The sequence below is a fragment of the Choloepus didactylus genome, chromosome Y, assembly GCF_015220235.1.
Source record: "Choloepus didactylus isolate mChoDid1 chromosome Y, mChoDid1.pri, whole genome shotgun sequence".
Classification (NCBI taxonomy): Eukaryota; Metazoa; Chordata; class Mammalia; order Pilosa; family Megalonychidae; genus Choloepus; species Choloepus didactylus.
In genome coordinates, this window is record NC_051335.1 from 33,346,300 (window position 1) to 33,365,549 (window position 19,250).

Consider the following 19,250-nt stretch of genomic DNA (forward strand, 5'->3'; position numbering starts at 1 on the left):
TCAAGTGTCTAGATCAGTGCTGTCCATCAGAAGTTTCTGTGATGATCAAAATGTTCTCTATCTGCAGTGTTCAACACAATAGCCACTAGCCCCATGTAGCTATTGAGTACTTTCAGTATAGCTAGTGCAACTGAAGACCTGAATTTTAAATTTTATTTCATTTAAATTAATTTTAATTTCAATAGCCTCATGTGGCTAGTGGCTTCCATATTGGATTAACTCTAGAGGCACTATACTCTAGTGGAGCATGGTTCTGGGATCAGACAGTCCTGGTTGTTTTTTTTTTTGGGGGGGGGGTGCAATAACTTGGGGTCTTTTTTTACTGATGTTTTCTCTGTAAATTAAACAGAAACAACATCAAAAATAAAATACCCTCTGCCATTATTTTGAGTTGGAGTTATATAAACAAAGGATTGTAGTTAGAAACTCTGTAAATAATTCAAGATGAATAATGCAAATAAACTCCCAATTACTGAAATCTTGGTCTTTTGGCAACCTGTTATATTATTGCCCTAAACTTGAAAATAACCAAAGAAAGCAAAAAGAAGTCTTACAAAACTCTGTACTAAATCTAGAACCTTATACAGTCCTGGGTTTACATCCACAGTCTACTACTTTCTAGTTTTATGGCCTTGAGGATGTCATCTAAGCTTTCTGAGCTTCAGTTTCCTCATCTATAAAATGGAGGTAAAAAAAAGACCTACTCCTCAGAGCATTGTGACTATCAAATGAAGTAATGCATGAGAAATAAGGCATATGGCACAGTGCCCGGCACAGTAAGCATTTGAGAGAAGTTAGCAATTATTGCCAGAGATTTAAGATTAGTATAGTAATTGTCATCACATAAATGGGGTTTCATCAGGGCTTAAAAATAAGACCTCCCCTGGGATATTATTTGAAGGCCACTTTAGAGGCAGGGCCATAACTATGAGCCCTCACAGCATTACCGTATGCATGTGACCATGCCTCTTTGGATCTTTGTTTCTCTCATCTTTAAAATGAGAATAATAAAAATGATAATCTCAATAATGCCACTGCCTTATCCATCTATGTTACTGAATTTTTGGATTGAATGGATGTGGAAGTGCTTCGAAGAGTACAAAGCCCTCACCAGGTATAAGGTTTATGCTGTGAGTTTATGTCTAGCAGTGCTTTTGTTCAGATTTAGTGCAAAGGTCGTCCTTGGTAGTACTGTCCTAAATTTGGAATGAGAGTGTCTGAATTGAGGCGGTTGTGCTGGAGAGAAGCAGCAAATCAGGAGCTCTTCATGGGGTATTGGGTCCTCGTCCCTCTGTCATCCATCTGGTAGGAAGGCCTGAGAAACACTTTAAGGATGAGTGTCAAAGCTCAGTGTTTGAGATTGGGAAACCAGAGCAGTATGTGGACTAATCGGGATCCCAGGCTCCTAATGAACAAGCAAGGTATCTGGCCCAAGGGGAGAGAAGGGGGCCTCTCACAGCAGCTTACAGTATAGCATCAAAGGCAGAACTGCCTGAGGCTCAGCTGCCCCCAGCATACTGTCTGGACTGAGAGACACTACTACACACTTATACACTCTGAAACTATTTGTCACCATAAGGCAGTGGGAAGAGCATGGGGCTTTAGCATCAGACATGGGTTTTAAACCTCACAATGCTACTTACTAGCTGTAAATTATTTAAGCCTTCTGAGCCTTAGTTTCTTTGTGTGTAATATGGAGATAATGATTCCTACCTCACAGGTTGCTATATGGATTAAATTAGGTAACTGACAGGCACAGAGTTTGCCCTCACTAAATGTGAGTTCCCTCACCACCTAAGGTTGATAAACAGCCATTAACCAATTCATTGGTCATGATCCCATTTCTGTTGTCAGTTAAAATCTTCCCTTTGCAGAAGGGGATCATTCTGTGGATCATTAAAATAATTGCTGTGGGTCTATAAGAGAAAATGGGCTTGAATTTCATAAGTATGAACTGTTTTATATTTTCTAGCAGGAGTTGGGGTCAGTCAATATTTTTACCCAAGTACAGGGACTTGCAAGCCCAATAGGCCTCTTGGACTGCACCTTGTTTACCACTCCAAGCCTGGGCTCTTTGACTTCTCTAGCCTTCCCTTATCCTGGTGTACCAGTTGGCATGTCCCTGCTGTCAGAGGGCCAATCCTCTTCTGCTTTGAGGGTCCTTCTCCACAGCACAGGTGGGAGACTCTGGAAAACCTTTAGGGCTGCCAGAAGAGGCCAGTACCCTCCCCTCTTCCCTCCTTCAAATCAAGGCAGACCTTGATGGAAAGGCCAAGGAAAGAAAGGTCTTTGGGAGACAGGACCATGAAGGGGAGCAGTAAAGAGTCTGTAAAGAGCTCCCAGCCAAAAGGAATTGGAGAGTCGCCACATTCTTTAGCTCTGACTTTCACAGGTAAAGCTCTTTATCTACTACTTCCTCTGGGATGGAAAAAAGGAAATGAAAGTTTCCGTTATTCTCATGGGAAACTGTTTAGTCCTTTCTTGAGAAAAGGAAGGGGGAAAAGGTTCTCCTTCTTGCTGTGCCATTACCATGTCCAAAGGAGCAGTCTGAGATATATAGGGACAGGGTAGGATGAAGGACAAAGCCTGGAACTCTGGGTTAATCACAAACACTGTATTAACGAGGATTCCGAGCAGCCTTGCCAGGGCCAGGGCTAGGGAGTTCTCCCAAAGAAGTCACCCAACCCTGCATGTCAGAAAGAGGGTTTCTGAGGACAGCAGGTTTCCCAGGGGTCTGGAATTTAAACTCAAGCCATATTTGTGGATGGTTAATCCAGTGGTGGCTAATGAGCCAAGGGCACAGATTGGATAGTTAGCTTTGCCCTTACACAGCCCTCAATGCAGACAGCCATTTTACAAATGGCTGCTGGTCACCAGGGAGCTCCTTGAGAAAGTATGGATAACTGCAGAAAGTCTCAGCCCCTACTTTTGGGAAACCAATGAAGAGCAGGGGACACACATCATTAATACCATGGGAAAGAGAGCCTTCTTTTGGTGAAGGGAGCGTAATAATAACAGTTAACATGTATTGAGTGTTAGGTCCCCATGCCAAAAGCTTTAGATGAGTTATTCATCAAATCATCTGTGATATTAGGGCCATTCTCTTTCCTGATTACTGTTCTCATCTCTCCTTATTTATAGTAGGTACCCGATAAAACAGTTACTAAATGAATGAGTTCTCACAGCCTGTGATGAAGGTACTCTTAGCCCCATTTAACAGGATATTAAGGAAATTCAGGTTTTGAACAGTTCAGTGACTTGCCCAAGATCACACAGTTAGTAGTAGGATTCAAACCTAAGTTTGTCCAACTCTATAGCCTAACCCTTTGCAACTGCTATGCTTCTTCCTCAGAAGGTCATGTTGCCAGATTTCTCTTTGTCAAGGAAGATCTGTTAAAAAAAACTGGATTAGAGAATTAAGAGCACATACAAAAGACATGATACTGCGGCGTCCATGCCTCCTTCATCCCACCTTCTTTCATCTGCCAAATTCTGTCCTCAGATCAGTCCCAGAGAGAGTTTAGGAAGGGGTCTTAGTCACCCCTCTGTGGGGCAGCTTGAGCAGTGGGCCAGCAGCAGTGGGAATCCTGACAACTCTGTACCGAAAAGCCTCAGTGTGGCCTGTCAGAAGCAAGTCCTTATTCTAATGATTGGCTTGTGGATAAGGCCATGACAGCTACTTTTCTGGGACACGTTGGGGCAAGGTTTCTTCAGACTACTTCAGAGGGAAGATGGCCAGATTGGCACTGTCCAATAGAACCTTCTGTGATACTGGAAATGCTCTATACTATGCTTGGGTTATCAGACAAGTAATTCTGGGGAAGTCATTGAGTCAGTTAAACAACCATCAAATATTTATTGTACAACTCTCTCGTGCAGACCCCACTATGCCCTTGGGATACATTAAGGTGCAAGTCTGGTTGTAAATTGAGGAAATATGGTTTTCTCTTTTGACCTAAAGGTCATGCCTCTGCATTATATTAAAAACAAGAGCAACAACAACACCTCAGTTGATGTTTATCACATACCCAGTGGACTTTCAGCCACATGATAGGGATATTCACTGAGGGATAGAAGTTTATGTTGCATTTCCTGACATTTTTGTGCTTAGAAGTTTGTTGAGGAGGCAAGGATTATATATATATATATATATATATATATATATATATATATGTATGTATATGAAGCAACCCTAAAATCAGACACTATGTAATTAAGTGTTAAAGCATAAGCTTTGGAGGGTTACAGCAGGAGGAAATTCAAGAAGAAAAAGATCAGTATGAGCTGGAGCCACTATGGAAGGCATCTCTGGATGAGGCACCATTGAGGATGGCATAGAACTCACATGGTATAGTTTGGGTGAACTGGATGAGGTTCACGGTACTTGGACCATGTCCCCCCACTTATGGCCAACAAAATATTAAAGCCACATGGCCATTTCAATAGCTGTTGGTAAGTTATTGGTGTGCTCTCACTGACTGTCCTGTGGGTGCCACTCACTATATCCTGTCGAGGGAATTGGGGAAGGCAGGTGGGTTGATGATTCTTGAGTGCTGTTTCTGGGTCCCACTGTATGTACTTAACCCTGACAGTGATTCCCACGAATGGAAGAGGAGTGTGCGCAACAGTCCTTGGTACTGGTTTCCTTTTCTGATTTAAATGATATACATTTACTGTACTTCTGATTTGCATAAGAATAATAATACTAATAGGTAACGTTTGTGGAGCAATGCCAGGCAGCATCCTAAACACTTTTCATTTAATCCTTACAACAACCCTATGGTTTAGATTCTATTTTCATGCTCAATTTATAGATCATGAAACTGAGGCATGAAGAGATTCTATGACTTGCTAGAGGACACACAGCTGGTCAGGGTCTTCATTGGTTTGGAGTTCTGGCCCTCAAAAAGCTCAAAGCCCAATAGGGAGGGAAAAAGTTTCATCTATTGCAGCCAAGACATGACAGGAAAAAAAATTAACAAAGGGCCCCATAATGTTAAAGCAACATAATTAATTTATTTTTAAAAATATAGAAACAAAATATTTTACTCATCTAATTTGAACATTTAGAACTGTGTTCCTTGTTACAAATGACAATATAACAATATAATTCTGCTATCTGTCATAATATATAAGGGCAATGGTTGAAATGAGGGATGGGAACAAGAAAAGGGAAAAAGAAGAGATAGAGACATGGGAAAGTCTACATATGGGTAAGAAAAGAGCAACAAGGTAGGCACTGTATTTCAGAAAATATTGCTACTAATGTTTGATAAAGTCATGTTGCATTTAATGTCTCCTATTATCTATTTCATTATCATCTATTATTCCCTGTTCTGTGGACTTCATGGGCCAGGGACCAATCCCATTCTACAAGCTGAGGGTTGTGTTACTTCCTATTACTTACTGCATTAAAATTTCCCCTTTCTATAAGTTTGGAAAGTGAGTCAAATGGTGACTCTTCTGAGACCCATGGGGGTTGGGATGAAGGAATGGGTCCTGGGAGCCCAGGCTTCTCTGTCTACCCACATTTTAAGCAGAGCTGAGTAGAAAAGGCAGGAAAAGGCTACTACTTTCTTGAGTTTTCTATAAGCATATGAATGGAGGTTTCTGCATTCATTCACTATTGACTTGTGATACTTTGAAGGGTCTCCAGAACTCCTTTAAGGGAAGGAGGTGGGAAAAGGCCACAGTAAACCTCCATTCCCTAATCTTGAAGGACGTATTTTACTTTTACATGCGGGGGGTGTTGGTTTCCTCTGTTCCTGTGGTTCCAGAAGCCAAATGTCAATGGTTCAAAGACTTTATTTCATGCAGAAATGAGACATGTTTGCTTGTTCAGGTTCACAGGAAGAGGAAACTCTGGGGATGACGTAGTTAGTTCTCCAATAGGGATGAACTCATGATTTCAAAAGATTAAAAAAGAAATCTCTTTTGAAGGACAGGAAAGGAGTGGAGAATTTTGAGCTAAATCTTCTGCAACCCTGTGCATTTTTTTCATGGGAAATCTAGTTAAGTTTCTAAGCCATGTGAAAGTAGAATCATTTTCTGAAAATACTGAAGGGCCTGCTCCAAAGTCTGAGCACCTGTTCTGAAACTCATTCAGAGTGTATAGTGGGTATCTGCAAGATCTGACCTCTGGTTACCTGGGGGCTTAGTAAGATTCAGTGAATCATTGTGGTGGTTTAAAGTTGTATGTGCCCCAGAAAAATATGTTCTAAAATCTAATCCACTCCTGTGGGTGTGAACCCAATGTAAGTAGGACATTCCAATGAGGTTACTTCAGTTAAGGTGTGGCCCGACCCAGTCAGGATGGGTCTTCATCCTATTACTGGAGTCCTTCATAAAAGAATGAAATTCAGGCAGACAGAGAGAAAGTCACAGAAAGTAAGAAGCTGAAATTCAACAGAACCCAGTAGAGAACACAGACGCTGCCATATGCATTCCCATGTGACAGAGGGTCCCAGGACCAAGGATCACCAGCAGCCAGCCCCAGAATGCCAGTATTCAGGAAGAAAGTGCCTTCTTGGATGACACCTTGATTTGGACTTTCTCTTGGCCTCAAAACCATGAGCAAATAAATTCCCATTGTTTGATCCAACCCATTGCATGATATTGCTTGAGCAGCCAAGGAAACTAAAACAGTACTTTCAACTTGCTTTTTTCTTCACTGCCCTTGACCTGCCATCTATTTCTTATGGCTCCCAATTCAGCATTTCTGTTCCAGCCATGCCCAGTAACAAACATGATTTTCAGAAGCTATTCCTTAAAGCATGGTGTTAGGACCACTTACTTCAGAATCATTTGAGGAGTTTCTTGAACATACAGATTCCTGGGCCCTTGTCACCATGCAAGAATCAGAATCTCTAGGGGTGAGGGCCGAGGAATCCAATGATAGTTATATACACCAATGACTTACAGCCTTCCTCCTCCAATCTTTTACTCATACCATTGCCCATATCTTTAGTATAGTTGTTATTTGTTTTGTTTTGTTTTAAACTATTTATTGAGCAACTTAATATGTACCAGGCACTATGGTTGTAGTGCCTTATCCCATTAATTCTTTGAAACAATCCTATAAGGTAGGAACTGTTATTCTTATAGATGAAGAAACAGAATTTCATCTAAACCAATTAAGTGACTTGCTACATAGCTAATCAGCTGAGATTTGAATGTAGGTTGACTCTGACTCTAAATCTTGTGCTTGAAATCACTGTGAAATACTATTTGCTCTTCCACTTCAAAATTTCAAACCCTTTCTACTGTGCAGGATGAACTGAGGCCTCCATCCTCTGGGAAACCTGATTGTTCCTACACCTATTGTTTCTTGCTCACTTCACCTAAGCCAACTGGTGGGATACTACAGAGTCAGTGCCATAGTTAGTGTCCCTTAGGACATCATTTGGGACCTGCTGCCTTATGAAACAACCTTATGTGAAGACACTTCAGCCCCTACTCAGAGCCAGGAGGGGAAAGTCGATTGGTACCTCAGCTCCAAGATAAGAAAGTTACTTGAACCCCCAAATAACTGATTGTCTAGAGCACTGGAATACTCCCTGCTTGCAAGATGCCTAAACACTTGCTATGCAGAAGTGTGTCTTGGTTGCCTGCAGGACCTCAGTTGGCCAAATTGCCACAGTGGGTGATGTGTTTGCTCTGCAAAGAGAAGAGATGTTGGCTGTGCTTCTCTCACTCTCAAGTGGACATTAGAGCAGTATGCAGCTTGGGAGGGGCCAGGTACTTCCCACTCCCATTTACATGCTCCTCCCTCTTTTAGGTGGTCCCTCTTTCTCTTCCCCCTTGGGATCCTTTCCAGACCCAGGCCCTGAGGCACCCCATTTTCCAATCCATTATTATCTAGTGCTCCTTTCCCTGGAGTCTCCTTCTTGTGCCCTGCCAATAATTACTCCAGAAGCTTCTATCTTCTGTTCCAGGCACTGGACCAAGGAGGCACAAAAGTCAGGTGTGAGAGCAGAGTTGGCTCTGGGCAAAAGGGACATAAATGAGCCAGGTGCCACTCCTGATGCCTCATTGCTCCAAGCACATCACTACAGGTCAGAGTCCTCAGGCTGTTCCTGGTCATGGCTATCATCCGCTCTCTCTGTCCCCATCCCCAACTCATCTGTGCTCACTCTCAGTGCTTCAGTGCTCAAACCATCAACAAACTTCTCTGCCTAACAGATTTCCTATCTTAAGGTCGGCCCCCTCTTTCTGGCCTTTCCTGCTTACACTGAGAGGTGCCTTTTAGTCCCTTTGGCTGCTTTAAATGCAGGTACTCACAAAAGCACCCTCCATGCCTTCTGTGGCTAGATTGCCTCCTATTCCACAATTCTCCCATCCATTATTCCCCTTCACTCTCTCCTTCCCTTGTTCTTTGAACTCATTTAGATCTAGATCTCTGCATTCTGGCCTTGCTTTACTGTTCCCTATCCCTCCCCAATCCTGCCAAACCTGGTGTTGAGATGTATTTTGGACATACTTCTCTGGCTTAATCTTGGTCCTCTACCTCATTTTTTCCCTCTGGCCTCCTGTGCCACACATTCAAGCAATGTACACTCTGGCTTTCTGTTGCACAACTCTTGATGCCTCCAGACCCCTCTTATGTTTAGTCAGTACCATAGAGTTTAGCCCTGAGAATCCTTGCCATAACATGTGATAAGGGAACACAATGACTATTTGTCTCACCTCCTCATTTTACAAATGTGAGGACTGAGGTGCAGAGAGGGCCTATGACTTGGGCAAGGCCACAAGGTTAATTTACTGGAAGGGTAGAATGAGAACCCAGGCCTTCTGAGTCCTAACCTAATATAATGCCATTCTCCAATTATTCATGTGTATTCTTTCCTCCATCATCAGGCAGTGGGTCATTTTAGTGTAGCCCTTATGGGTTGTTAAGTCAAACTGCATAGGTCAAATCCTGCTTTCACTATGTATTTGCTGTTTGACCCTGGGAATGTTACTTAGCCTCTCAGTTTCCCCATCTACAAAACAGGGGAGGGATAAGAATAAACAGTAACTCCCTCATAGCATTGTTCTGAGGATTTAATGAAAAAAATATATGCTGAACTTTGAATAGTGTCTGCACATATTGATTGTTTATCTTGTCATTACTTCCATAGGACCTAAAACAATTCTGAGTACATAGTTGGTGTATGTGAAGACTTTTGGGCGGTAAAGAGAAGCCCCAAGAAATAATGTTTTGACTGTATTGTTGGGCTCAGGGGGAATTATATGAATTGGTGGACACCTTAAGTCAGGTAGAAGAAGAGGGTAATGCTGTGGTTGGGGTGAAGGGAAAGACTTGGGGACCAGAGAACCCTTGAATAACTCTTGCCATAACTCTAGGTAGGCAGCTGCCTCTTTGCCTAGCTGTAGGGCTGTCTATGGGGTTAGGGGGCTAAGAAAATCTGGAATTTTGAAGGCACTCAGATGTTACTTTGCCTGAGAATGTCCAGGGCCCTCAGATTCTTGAAAGTATTTTTATTTCTGTGGGAGTGTGGACTTTGGGTACAGGAGCAGTACCTCTATTTATGCTCATTCCTTCCCTGTTAGGACACAGTTTTCACTCAGAGACCACTCTCTATTTCACCCCAGAACTGGGAGGCAAAGGGCTATTTATCATGACCTTGCTATGATGCTGAGATTGTCTCCCTCCCCCCGCCCCCACACGAATCTATGGGCTAAAGGGATTCCTTGAATAGAGCCTTAAGATGAAGTCAGAAAGTTTCAGGTTGCCTTCACAAAAGCCAAAGATAAGTTCAGCTTGGATTGGGAGCACATTCTTGAGACCCAGTTTCTCCTTCCTTCTTTATGTCCCCTGCCTCCCACAGCCAGGAAGTGACAATGGGTATCTCCTCTCATTGGTACCTTTTAAATTCTAAGGCTAGGAAACTGTCAAATTATCCAGAATCCAATAAGCCGTGTAAAATTCACATCCTGTACTCGTTCCCACCCCTTTTCTTCTTTTACCTTTATTCCTCCTTGAAGATTTTGCATGGAAGTAGTTGGATCCAGGGTGGAACTTGGTATCAAATCCTGATCACCCCCAAGGAACTCTGCCAATAAGTGGGGTGATTTTGTCCACATCAGAGCCATCCTGACTTCTGGTGGGCTGGTAAAGTAGGGCTTTAGAGCTCATTGTGTGATCCAAGGGACAGCTGCCTCTTTTGTGGCATGCCCACGGGCTGCATTTCAAAAGGTGGATGAACCCATGGTGCCCTCCTTCCAACCTCATGTGAAGAAAAGAAGGCGGCGTAGTGATCATTGGCCCCTCACCATGGAGGTTAGCTTACTTTGAGATTAATGAGTCTTAGAGACCTTTTCTGATATTTTCATTTGGTGGGGGTGTTCCTCAATGAGTTGGCATCCTAGCAGAAGACACTTCCTGTAGAACTAGCTGAGTAGTTTCAAAGAGAGAGACAGTTGCTCCCCCTCATCCCCACCACCATGCTCCTGACTGATCAATTCCAGGGTTCTTCATCCGCTGACTGATGGATACACACACCCCTGCTTGAAGATACAGTGTAGCAATAGTTTGGAAAAGATTGGGGCAGTCTCTGGGGGGCAGGGGGAGGTAGGGAAATCCTTCTCAAACAAGGTGAGTCTTCAAGGGGATTTTGCATGTTCTGCCATTTTTGTAGGGTTTAACCTGTCCAGCTGATAACTCACTTGAGAGAGGGGCAACTTATGCTCTTCATAAAGAAGGGTTTGTGGTGGGGTGGACTGGGGAAAGGGAGCAAACACTTCCATGAGGGCCTCTGCATGCAGATCTGTGTTACAGCTTCCATGGCTGTCCCGGCCCACAGGACGATCAACCGAGGCTCCAGCTCCTGCGAGGGAAGAATGGTATGGGACAAGAAACACGAGGAACGACAGCAAGACAGGTTTCTGATCAAGCTGCAAAACTTTATTGAAGAGTCAGGGTATATATACTCTAAGGTAGAGGGAGTGGCTAGTACGAACGGGTGGCGGCCTAGGATTGGTGGCTGCAAAGGCGGGTGGTGGTCTAGGATTGGCTGCTGCTGTTGCTAGGGCGGATGGCAGATGTAAGGCTAGCACAGGATTGGTGGCTACTGTTGCTGGGGTAGAAGGCAGGTAGTAAAGCTAGCACTCTAGGCGCAAATCTTAGGCGTGAACGGCTATCACTTCCGTAGAAGGCTGAGGGCAACTTAAGCCGCTATTGCATCAGCCCTAGCGGTCATGTTGCATATCTCCGGCATCGCTGAGGGTGGATTTTATACATGCTACCTTAATCGTCCCCAACACACGTCCTCAAAAAGAGACTTCTGAGTGGTATCCCAATTCTACTCTTTCCCACCAAAGTTCTAAGTGTGAGGTCTGTAATCTCTTGACATACCTAGACCATTGTACAGTTTGTAGATCACATACAGATAGGCTGAATCTTTAAAAATGTACAATTCTTGAGGGGACTTAAAGCTCTTGCTATTTTCAGTAATGAAAGATTTCCTTAATAAGTTTCTATGCCAGTGTCTCTGTCCTGCCTAACTCCTCTCCTAGAATTCAGTGCTTGAAATAGTGTAAAGAGCCCTTCAGCATCACAGTATGCATCAGACCCATCCTACTGAATAAGTAATCTCTATCTCAACAAACGACCTTTTCTTTAACTAGAATCATGACATAACTTTCTCTAAAAGCCTGAGCTGAAAATGGTGCTTAGGTTTGTTGGGTCAGTAGGACAATCATCTTGTCCTCAATAAGTCACATTGGACCATTTCTCCCTCAAAAGGAATTCCAGTCTCTCTTGGAAGTTAATCCCACTGGTGATTTTTAAAAATATTCCCTAATATTTGACATGAATTTTCCCTTCTTAGCACAAGTCCATTACTGCTTCTTGACTTCCTTGACAGCTTGCCATTTACAAGTGATGAAGAACTATTCCATCTTTTCATTCTAAGAGAGTGAGACAGATTCTTCTTTGAAGCAAAATCCTTGACCCTTACTCACAAGATGAGTAATGTGAGTGGTTAATGATAATAGCTTATATTTAGAGAGAGCCTTTCATCAAATGTCCTAGCAGTATGAAAAGGTAAAGAAATCTTTCTACCCAGCAGAAATGGCCTCTTAGTTCATCATAATGGGGCCAGGCCCAGGAAAAAATTTTGGCATAAATGAAGTCTGCATTTGGCATCCCATGCAGGTGTCCAGGTTATTATAGTATCTCTGTCCTTTTTATCTTATGTTCCATACTCCTGACCCCTTAGAATGAAAAAACTTTTCAGTCTATAAATTATCCCTCCATGGCATATCATCTCTACTATCTGTCTACAATTGGCCATGGGTTAAATAAGAAGAAAAGCTCATCCCTGTTACTGTGGCGGATGGTGTTCCAATTTGCTAAAGCTGCCAGAATGCAAAATACCAGAAATGGGTTGGCTTTTACAAAGGGGATTTATTAGGCTACAAATTTATAGTTCTACAACCATAAAAGTTTCCAAACTAAGGCATTAACAAGAGGATACCTTCACTGAAGAAAGGCTGATGGAATCCAGAACACCTCTGTCAGCTGGGAAGGCATATGGCTGGTGTCTGCTTGTCCTTTGATGCGTAAAAGCTTTTAATTTTGATGACGTCCATTTATCTATTTTTTCTTTTGTTGCTCATGCTTTTGTTTTCATCTCTAAAAATCCACTGCTTAATACAAGGTCAGGAAGAATTCCCCCTACATTTCCTTCTAAGAGTTTTAGGGTTTTAGCTTGTGTAATTTAGGACATTGATCCATTTTGAGTTAATTTTTATATGCAGTGTAAGGTAGGGGACCAATTTCATTCTTTTGCATATGGAAATACAGTTTTCCCACCAGTACTTGTTGAAGAGACTCTCCTTTCCCCATTGAGTGGTCTTGGCATCCTTGTCTAATATCAATTGGCTAGAGATGTGTGGGTTTATTTCTGAACTCTCAATTCTATTCCATTTGTCTATTTGTCTGTCCTTATGCCAGTTCACACTGTTTTGATTACTGTAGCTTTGTAGTAAGTTTTGAAATTGAGAAGTGTGAGTCCTCCAACTTTGTTCTTTTTTCAAGATGGTTCAGGTTATTTGGAACCTCTTGCCATTCCATATGAATTTCATGATTAACTTTTCCATTTCTGCAGAAAAGACTGCTGGAATTTTGATAGGGATTGCATTGAATCTGTAAATAGCTTTGGGTAATATAATAATATATATATAATATAATAAATACTGACATCTTAACAGTATTACAACTTCCAATCCATGATCACAGGATTCCTTCCCATTTATTTATGTCTTTAATACCTTTCAGCAATGTTCTGCAGCTTTAAGTATACAAGTCATTTAGAACTAAATTCATTTTAGATAATAATAATTATTAATATAGCTAGCATGTATTGCAATCCTTACCACATGCCAGACACTATTGTAAACATTATATATGTATTAAATCATTTAATCCTCCCAAGAACTCTGAGGGATATATATGACTAGGATTTCACATATTACAGATTAAGACACTGAGGCAAAAAAAAGTATTAAAGAATATGTCCAAGGTCATGTAGTTAGAAAGCAGTGAAGCTGGGATATGAATCCAAGAGCTCTGGAGCCCATGTTACTGGAAACAGACTATGTTCATATATTGGGAATACTAAGGTAAGACAAAACCCCATCCCCCAAGGAGCTCACAGTTTAGAATAGTTCATTATCCTAGTTAAGGGAGTATCCTGAAGAGAATTTTTAAAAAGGGACTAATGGTGGAAATTCCAGGCACTTGAAGAAGTGGTGGTAAAGCCTTCTTTGTATTATATAGATAATGTGTACCTTCATTACTAAAAGGCATACCTAGAAAACACTGGGCAGGAAATGAAGATCTGTTCAGGCTAGTTGATAGAGCTCAATAAGATAAAAGTTTTCCACAGTTCTAAGATCTGTCAGTGGACTTCATCCCAAAGATCTATAAATAATGTGATGCTATTTTTAAATTCCGTATTTTCCCTTTCTATCAGGTGCAAGTTCAAGGAATGACTGGAAATATCCAATTTGACACTTACGGACGTAGGACAAATTATACCATTGATGTGTATGAAATGAAAGTCACTGGCTCTCAAAAAGTAAGTAACCAAATCTGCCAAAAAGTCTTTCAGAAAATGACAGTCTTCAGAGGCAAGAAAACAAGTGCAAAGAAATATGCAAAGAAAATCCTCTCATATCATCTCTGCCTCTCCTTTCTTGAGGAGTATAGATATGATGCACAAAGTGGTTTTTAATCAAAGTGTTCCATCTACACATTTATTTTTCTCTGTGACTCATCCTGTAAGAAGTCATAGACTAACAGCTTACTACAATAAAGATAATAATCACTTGTTATTATTTAAACAGAAGCTGCTAAAGCACATATTTTTTAGCAAAAGAATTGAAGAGTATATATCTTTCCCCTTGGACAACTCAGCCACCAAAACACTCTCTACAGCTGAATTTTATAATGACCACTTTGCCTCTGTCAAACTAGTAATTGAGTTAGACATGAGGTGAGAATTTAGTAGCTACTTGATGAAACCCCACAGAAAATAAAATATCTTTCCATAGGATAGTCACTGGTTTCCCACCCCACAGCTCCCAGCTTTCCTATAGTTCAAAGCAAAGTATTTTTCTGCTATAGGAATTTAAAGGGAAAAAAGGCTGATCATCCTACAGTGGGTTAAATTATTTTGCAAAGTATCGATAAGGGTGAGGTGGTGTATTAGTCAGGTCTCTCCAGGGAAACAGAATGAACAGGATATATATATATATATATATAATCTCATTAATATAGTATATATTAAGAGATTTATTACAGTAATTGGCTTTTGTGGCCATCGGGATAGGCAAGTCCAAATTCCATAGGGCAGGGTGCAAGCTGGGAACTTAAATGAAGGTATTCAATGAATTCCCCAGGAGCAGCTGACTGGCTGAAGTAGAGACAGAAATTCTTCCTAACTGCTGAAATTATCAGTTCTCCCTTTAAGGCCTTCAATTGATTGTATGAAACCTCTCATTGCTGAAGGTTGTAATCAGCCATAGATGCAATCAACTGACTAATGATTTAAATCCAGGAAATATCTTCACAGTAACAATCAGCACAGCACTTGCTTAATAAGACAACTGGATACTGTAACCTAGCCAAGTCGACATGTGAACTTAACTATTACAGTACATCCCTCATCAATTTGGAACTCATACATTTTTCCGTAAACCATTCTTAATCTCTAAATGAAAACAACAGTCATACTTTCACCTAACATAATTCAACTGTCCTGCATACAACTGGGAAAGCATTAACCCTTTCCCCAGAAGAGGATGCAAGTCCTTCGTTCACTCTTAAACCTGATATCTTGTAACTTAAATACAATGACATAAAGTTAATAGAACTCATTTTATACAATAAGGAGATAAGATAGGGAAGAAAGCAAAGATATTTGCTTTGTGTCTATTTGCAAACATATTCAAGACAAAATAAGGAAAAAATACTCATAACCATTGCAGTTCTCATTTCTGCAACTGGTCCTGTGCTCACAGCTCATATTTATAGCAACCTTCGAATACCCATTCCATATTCCTTTTAACCTCAGCAAGCACCTCCATTAATCGTGGTTTTTGCCTGACGGAATGACCCAGATCTTTATTTCTGAAGGTTCTGGGCCATTAGTAGTCTTGCCTGGATTGGGTTGTTGCAGTTTTCCATCGACTTTAATCACAGGACATGACAGAACTAAAAGACACTGTAAGGGATCTCCTGTATTCCAGGCAAACTTTTCTTTACCTCCATTTTGAATTAGTGGTCATATTTCCCCTTGTTAATAAGTATCAATGACTCCAGCCAGTACAGTAAATTCCTTATTTGCCTTTTCATTCAGAGGCATGACAGACCAAAGTGGCTCAAGGCAGTCTTAACTTCCAGTTCAATGGAATTATTGTTGTGTTCCTGTTGAAAGCACTCCTCCCTTTGTAACTAAGACCTGTAGACCAGCAGAGATAAAGATCCTGGGGTCAGGAAGCAAACATTTTTCTACTTTATCACTGGGGATAATAGTGAGTGTTGTCACTAACATTTCCACTCCTTGGGTCCTGGATCTTTGTGAAACCTGCCTAGGGGAGAAAGAGCACCACAGAGTAGACAGTTATTTACAGTATATACAGCTTCCTGGAGAACACTGTCCCAGCCATACAAGGTATTGCTACCTGGTTGGAGCCATAATTGAGTCTTCAACAGGCAATTCCATCATTCTATGAACCCAGCTGTCTCTGGATGATGGGGAACATGGTAAGACCACAGAATTCCATGAGCACGTGCCATTCCTTCACTTAATTTGCTGTGAAGTGGGATCCTTGGTCAGAAGCAATGCTGTGTGAAATACCATGATGGTGGATAAGGCATTCTGTAAGTCCATGGATGGTAGTTTTGGCAGAAGCATGTCATGCAGGGAAGGCAAACCCATATCTGAAGTATGTGTCTATTCCAGTAAGAACAAATCACTGACCCTTCCATAATGGAAGTGTTCCAATGTGATCAACCTGCCACTACATAGCAGGGCTGATCACCTTGGGGAATGGTGCCATATCGGGGACTGAGTATGGGTCTCTGCTGCTGGCAGATTGGGCAGTCAGCAGTGGCTGTGGCCAGGTCAGCCTTGGTGAGTGGAAGTTCATGTTGCTGAGCCCACGCATAACCTCTATCTCTACCACCATGACCACTTTGTTCATGAGCCCACTGGGCAATGACAGGAGTTGCTGGGGAAAGCGGCTGATTGATATCCACCAAATGGGTCATTTTATCCACTTGGTTATTAAAATCTTCTTCAGCTGAACTCACCCTCTGGTGAGCATTCACATGGGGCACAGATATCTTCATGTTTTTTGCCCTTTCAGAAAGGTCATCCCCAGACCTCTTTGTCACCAATTTTCCAATCATATTCCTTCCAATTCCCTGACCATTGGTAGCAGCCCACGAATCATTACACAAATGCACCTTTGGTCATTTCTCCTTCCAAACAAAATAAAAACTGGGTGCATTGCTTGAAGTTCTGCCCACTTGAAGGATTTCTCTTCCCCAATGTCCTTCCAGGATGTTCCAAAAAGGGGCTGTAGTGCCACAGCTGTCCACTTTCACATGGTACCTGCATATCATGCAGAACCATCTGTAAATCAGGCCCTAGTTTTCTCTTCCTGTCAACTTATCATAAGGAACTCCCTAGGGGACACAGAAGCAGGTTGGAAAACAGAAGGTAATGTGGCAGCAGTGGGAGCCACAGACATTTTGACCACTTCCTCGTGCCATTTACTTGTGCCTTCAGGGCATACTTGAGCCTGATCTCATATATACCACTTTAATTTGATGATGGAGTGCTGCTGTGTATGCCCAACTTTATGGCTTGGTGGATCAGACAACACCCAGTTCATGATGGGCAACTTAGGTCTCATAGTAACTTGGTGACCTACAGTTAAGTGTTTGGGCTCTACTAAGGCCCAGTAGCAGGTCAAAATCTTTCACAAAAGGAGAGTAGTTATCTGCAGAGAATGACAGGGCTTTGTTCCAAAATCCTAAGGGTTGGCACTGTGATTCTCCTATAGAGTCCTGCCAAAGACTCCAAATAGCTTCTTTATTTGTCGCTAAAACTTCCAGTGCCATTGGATATGATAAATCATATGGCTCAAGTGGTAGAGCAGCTTGTATGGCACCCTCTACTTTTTGCAGAGCTTTCTCTTGTTCCAGTAAACTAGAAGCTTTTTGGCTTACTTGGTAAATGCGGCTGGAGCAGCACACCCAAATGAGGAATATGTTGCCTCCAAAATCCAAAGAGGCCAAGAAGGTGTTGTGCCTCTTTTTTATCTGTAGGAGGGGTCAGATGCAACAGCTTATCCTTCACTTATGAAGGATATCTCAACATCTCAACATACCACATGCCACACACCACTTGACACCTAGATATTTCACTGAGGTAGAAGTCCTCTGAATTTTTGTTGGATTTTTCTCCTACCCTCTGGCACTCAAATGCCTTACCAGTAAGTCTAGAGAAATTGCCACTTCTTGCTCACTGGCTCCAGTCAGCATAATATTATCAATTTAATGGGCCAGTGTGGATGAAAAAGGTGATCAATATCCCTGTGGACTAGACTATGACACAGGGCTGGAGAGTTGACATACCCCTGGCCTAGGACAGTGAAGGTATATTACTGGTCTTGTCATCTGAAAGCAAAGTGGTTTGGTTGTCTTTACTAAAAGTTATTGAGAAAAAAGCACTTGTCAGCACAACAGCTGCATACCAGGTACCAGAGCATGTGTTTATTTTCTCAAGTAATGACACCACATTGGCAAAGGCTTCTGCAATTGGAGTCACCAACTGGTTAAGTTTATGATAATCACTGTCATCCTGCAGATCCATCTGTTTTTTGCACAGGCCAAATAGGAAAGTTGCATGGGGGCTGTGCTGGGAATAACCATCCCTGCATCCTTCAAGTCCTTTATCATGGCACTAATCACTGCAGTTCTTACAGGAATGCAATATTGTTTTTAATTTACTATTTGTAGGTAGAGACAGTTCTAGTGACTTCCATTTGGCCTTTCCTACCATGATAGCCCTCACTCCACCACTCAGAAACCAATGTGGGGATTCTGTCAGATACTAAGTATGCCTATTCCAATTATGCATTCCACAACTGGGTAAATAACCACAGAATGGGCTTGGAGACCCACTGACCCACTGTGAGATAGGCCTGACCTAAAACTCCATTGATCACCTGACCTCCATAAGCCCTTTCCCTGAATGGTGGACTACAGTGACATTTTGTATGTCCTGGAATTAATGTCATTTAGAGCCAGTGTCTAATAATCCCTAAAATGTCTTATAATTTCCATTTCCTCAATGCACAGTCACCGTGGTAAAAGGTCATAGATCCCTTTGAGGAAGGCTTGGAGGAGAATTAATGTAATTTTTTGAGAATGTAGTAGGGACCTTCCCCAAGGAGACCTGGCCTTCCTTTCATTCAAAGGGTTCTGGGTTTGTGAAGTCTCAAGTCTGGGAATTGACTGAGGGTCCATGACTCTGTTTTTATGATTCAAGTTAGATTTTTGTTCACTTGGCTTAAACTCTTCTGCTTACACAGATCAAACAAGAATTTTACTTAGATGCCCATCTATTTTACTTCTAGGTGCCCCATGATCAACTAGCTAATGTCATAGGTCTCTGCAAGTCAGACCATTTTGATGACTGCTTTAACTCTGTTGTCCATTATGGTAGCCA

General features: G+C 41.8%; 1 protein-coding gene across 1 annotated transcript in view; it reads left to right on the plus strand.

Moving 5' to 3' along the window:
• Nucleotides 1–19,250, plus strand: part of LOC119524090 (glutamate receptor 3-like) — a 66,824-nt gene that overhangs the window by 14,977 nt on the left and 32,597 nt on the right. The window contains 1 exon segment of the mRNA XM_037822748.1: nt 13,980–14,084. Coding sequence (XP_037678676.1) covers nt 13,980–14,084 — 105 coding nt within the window.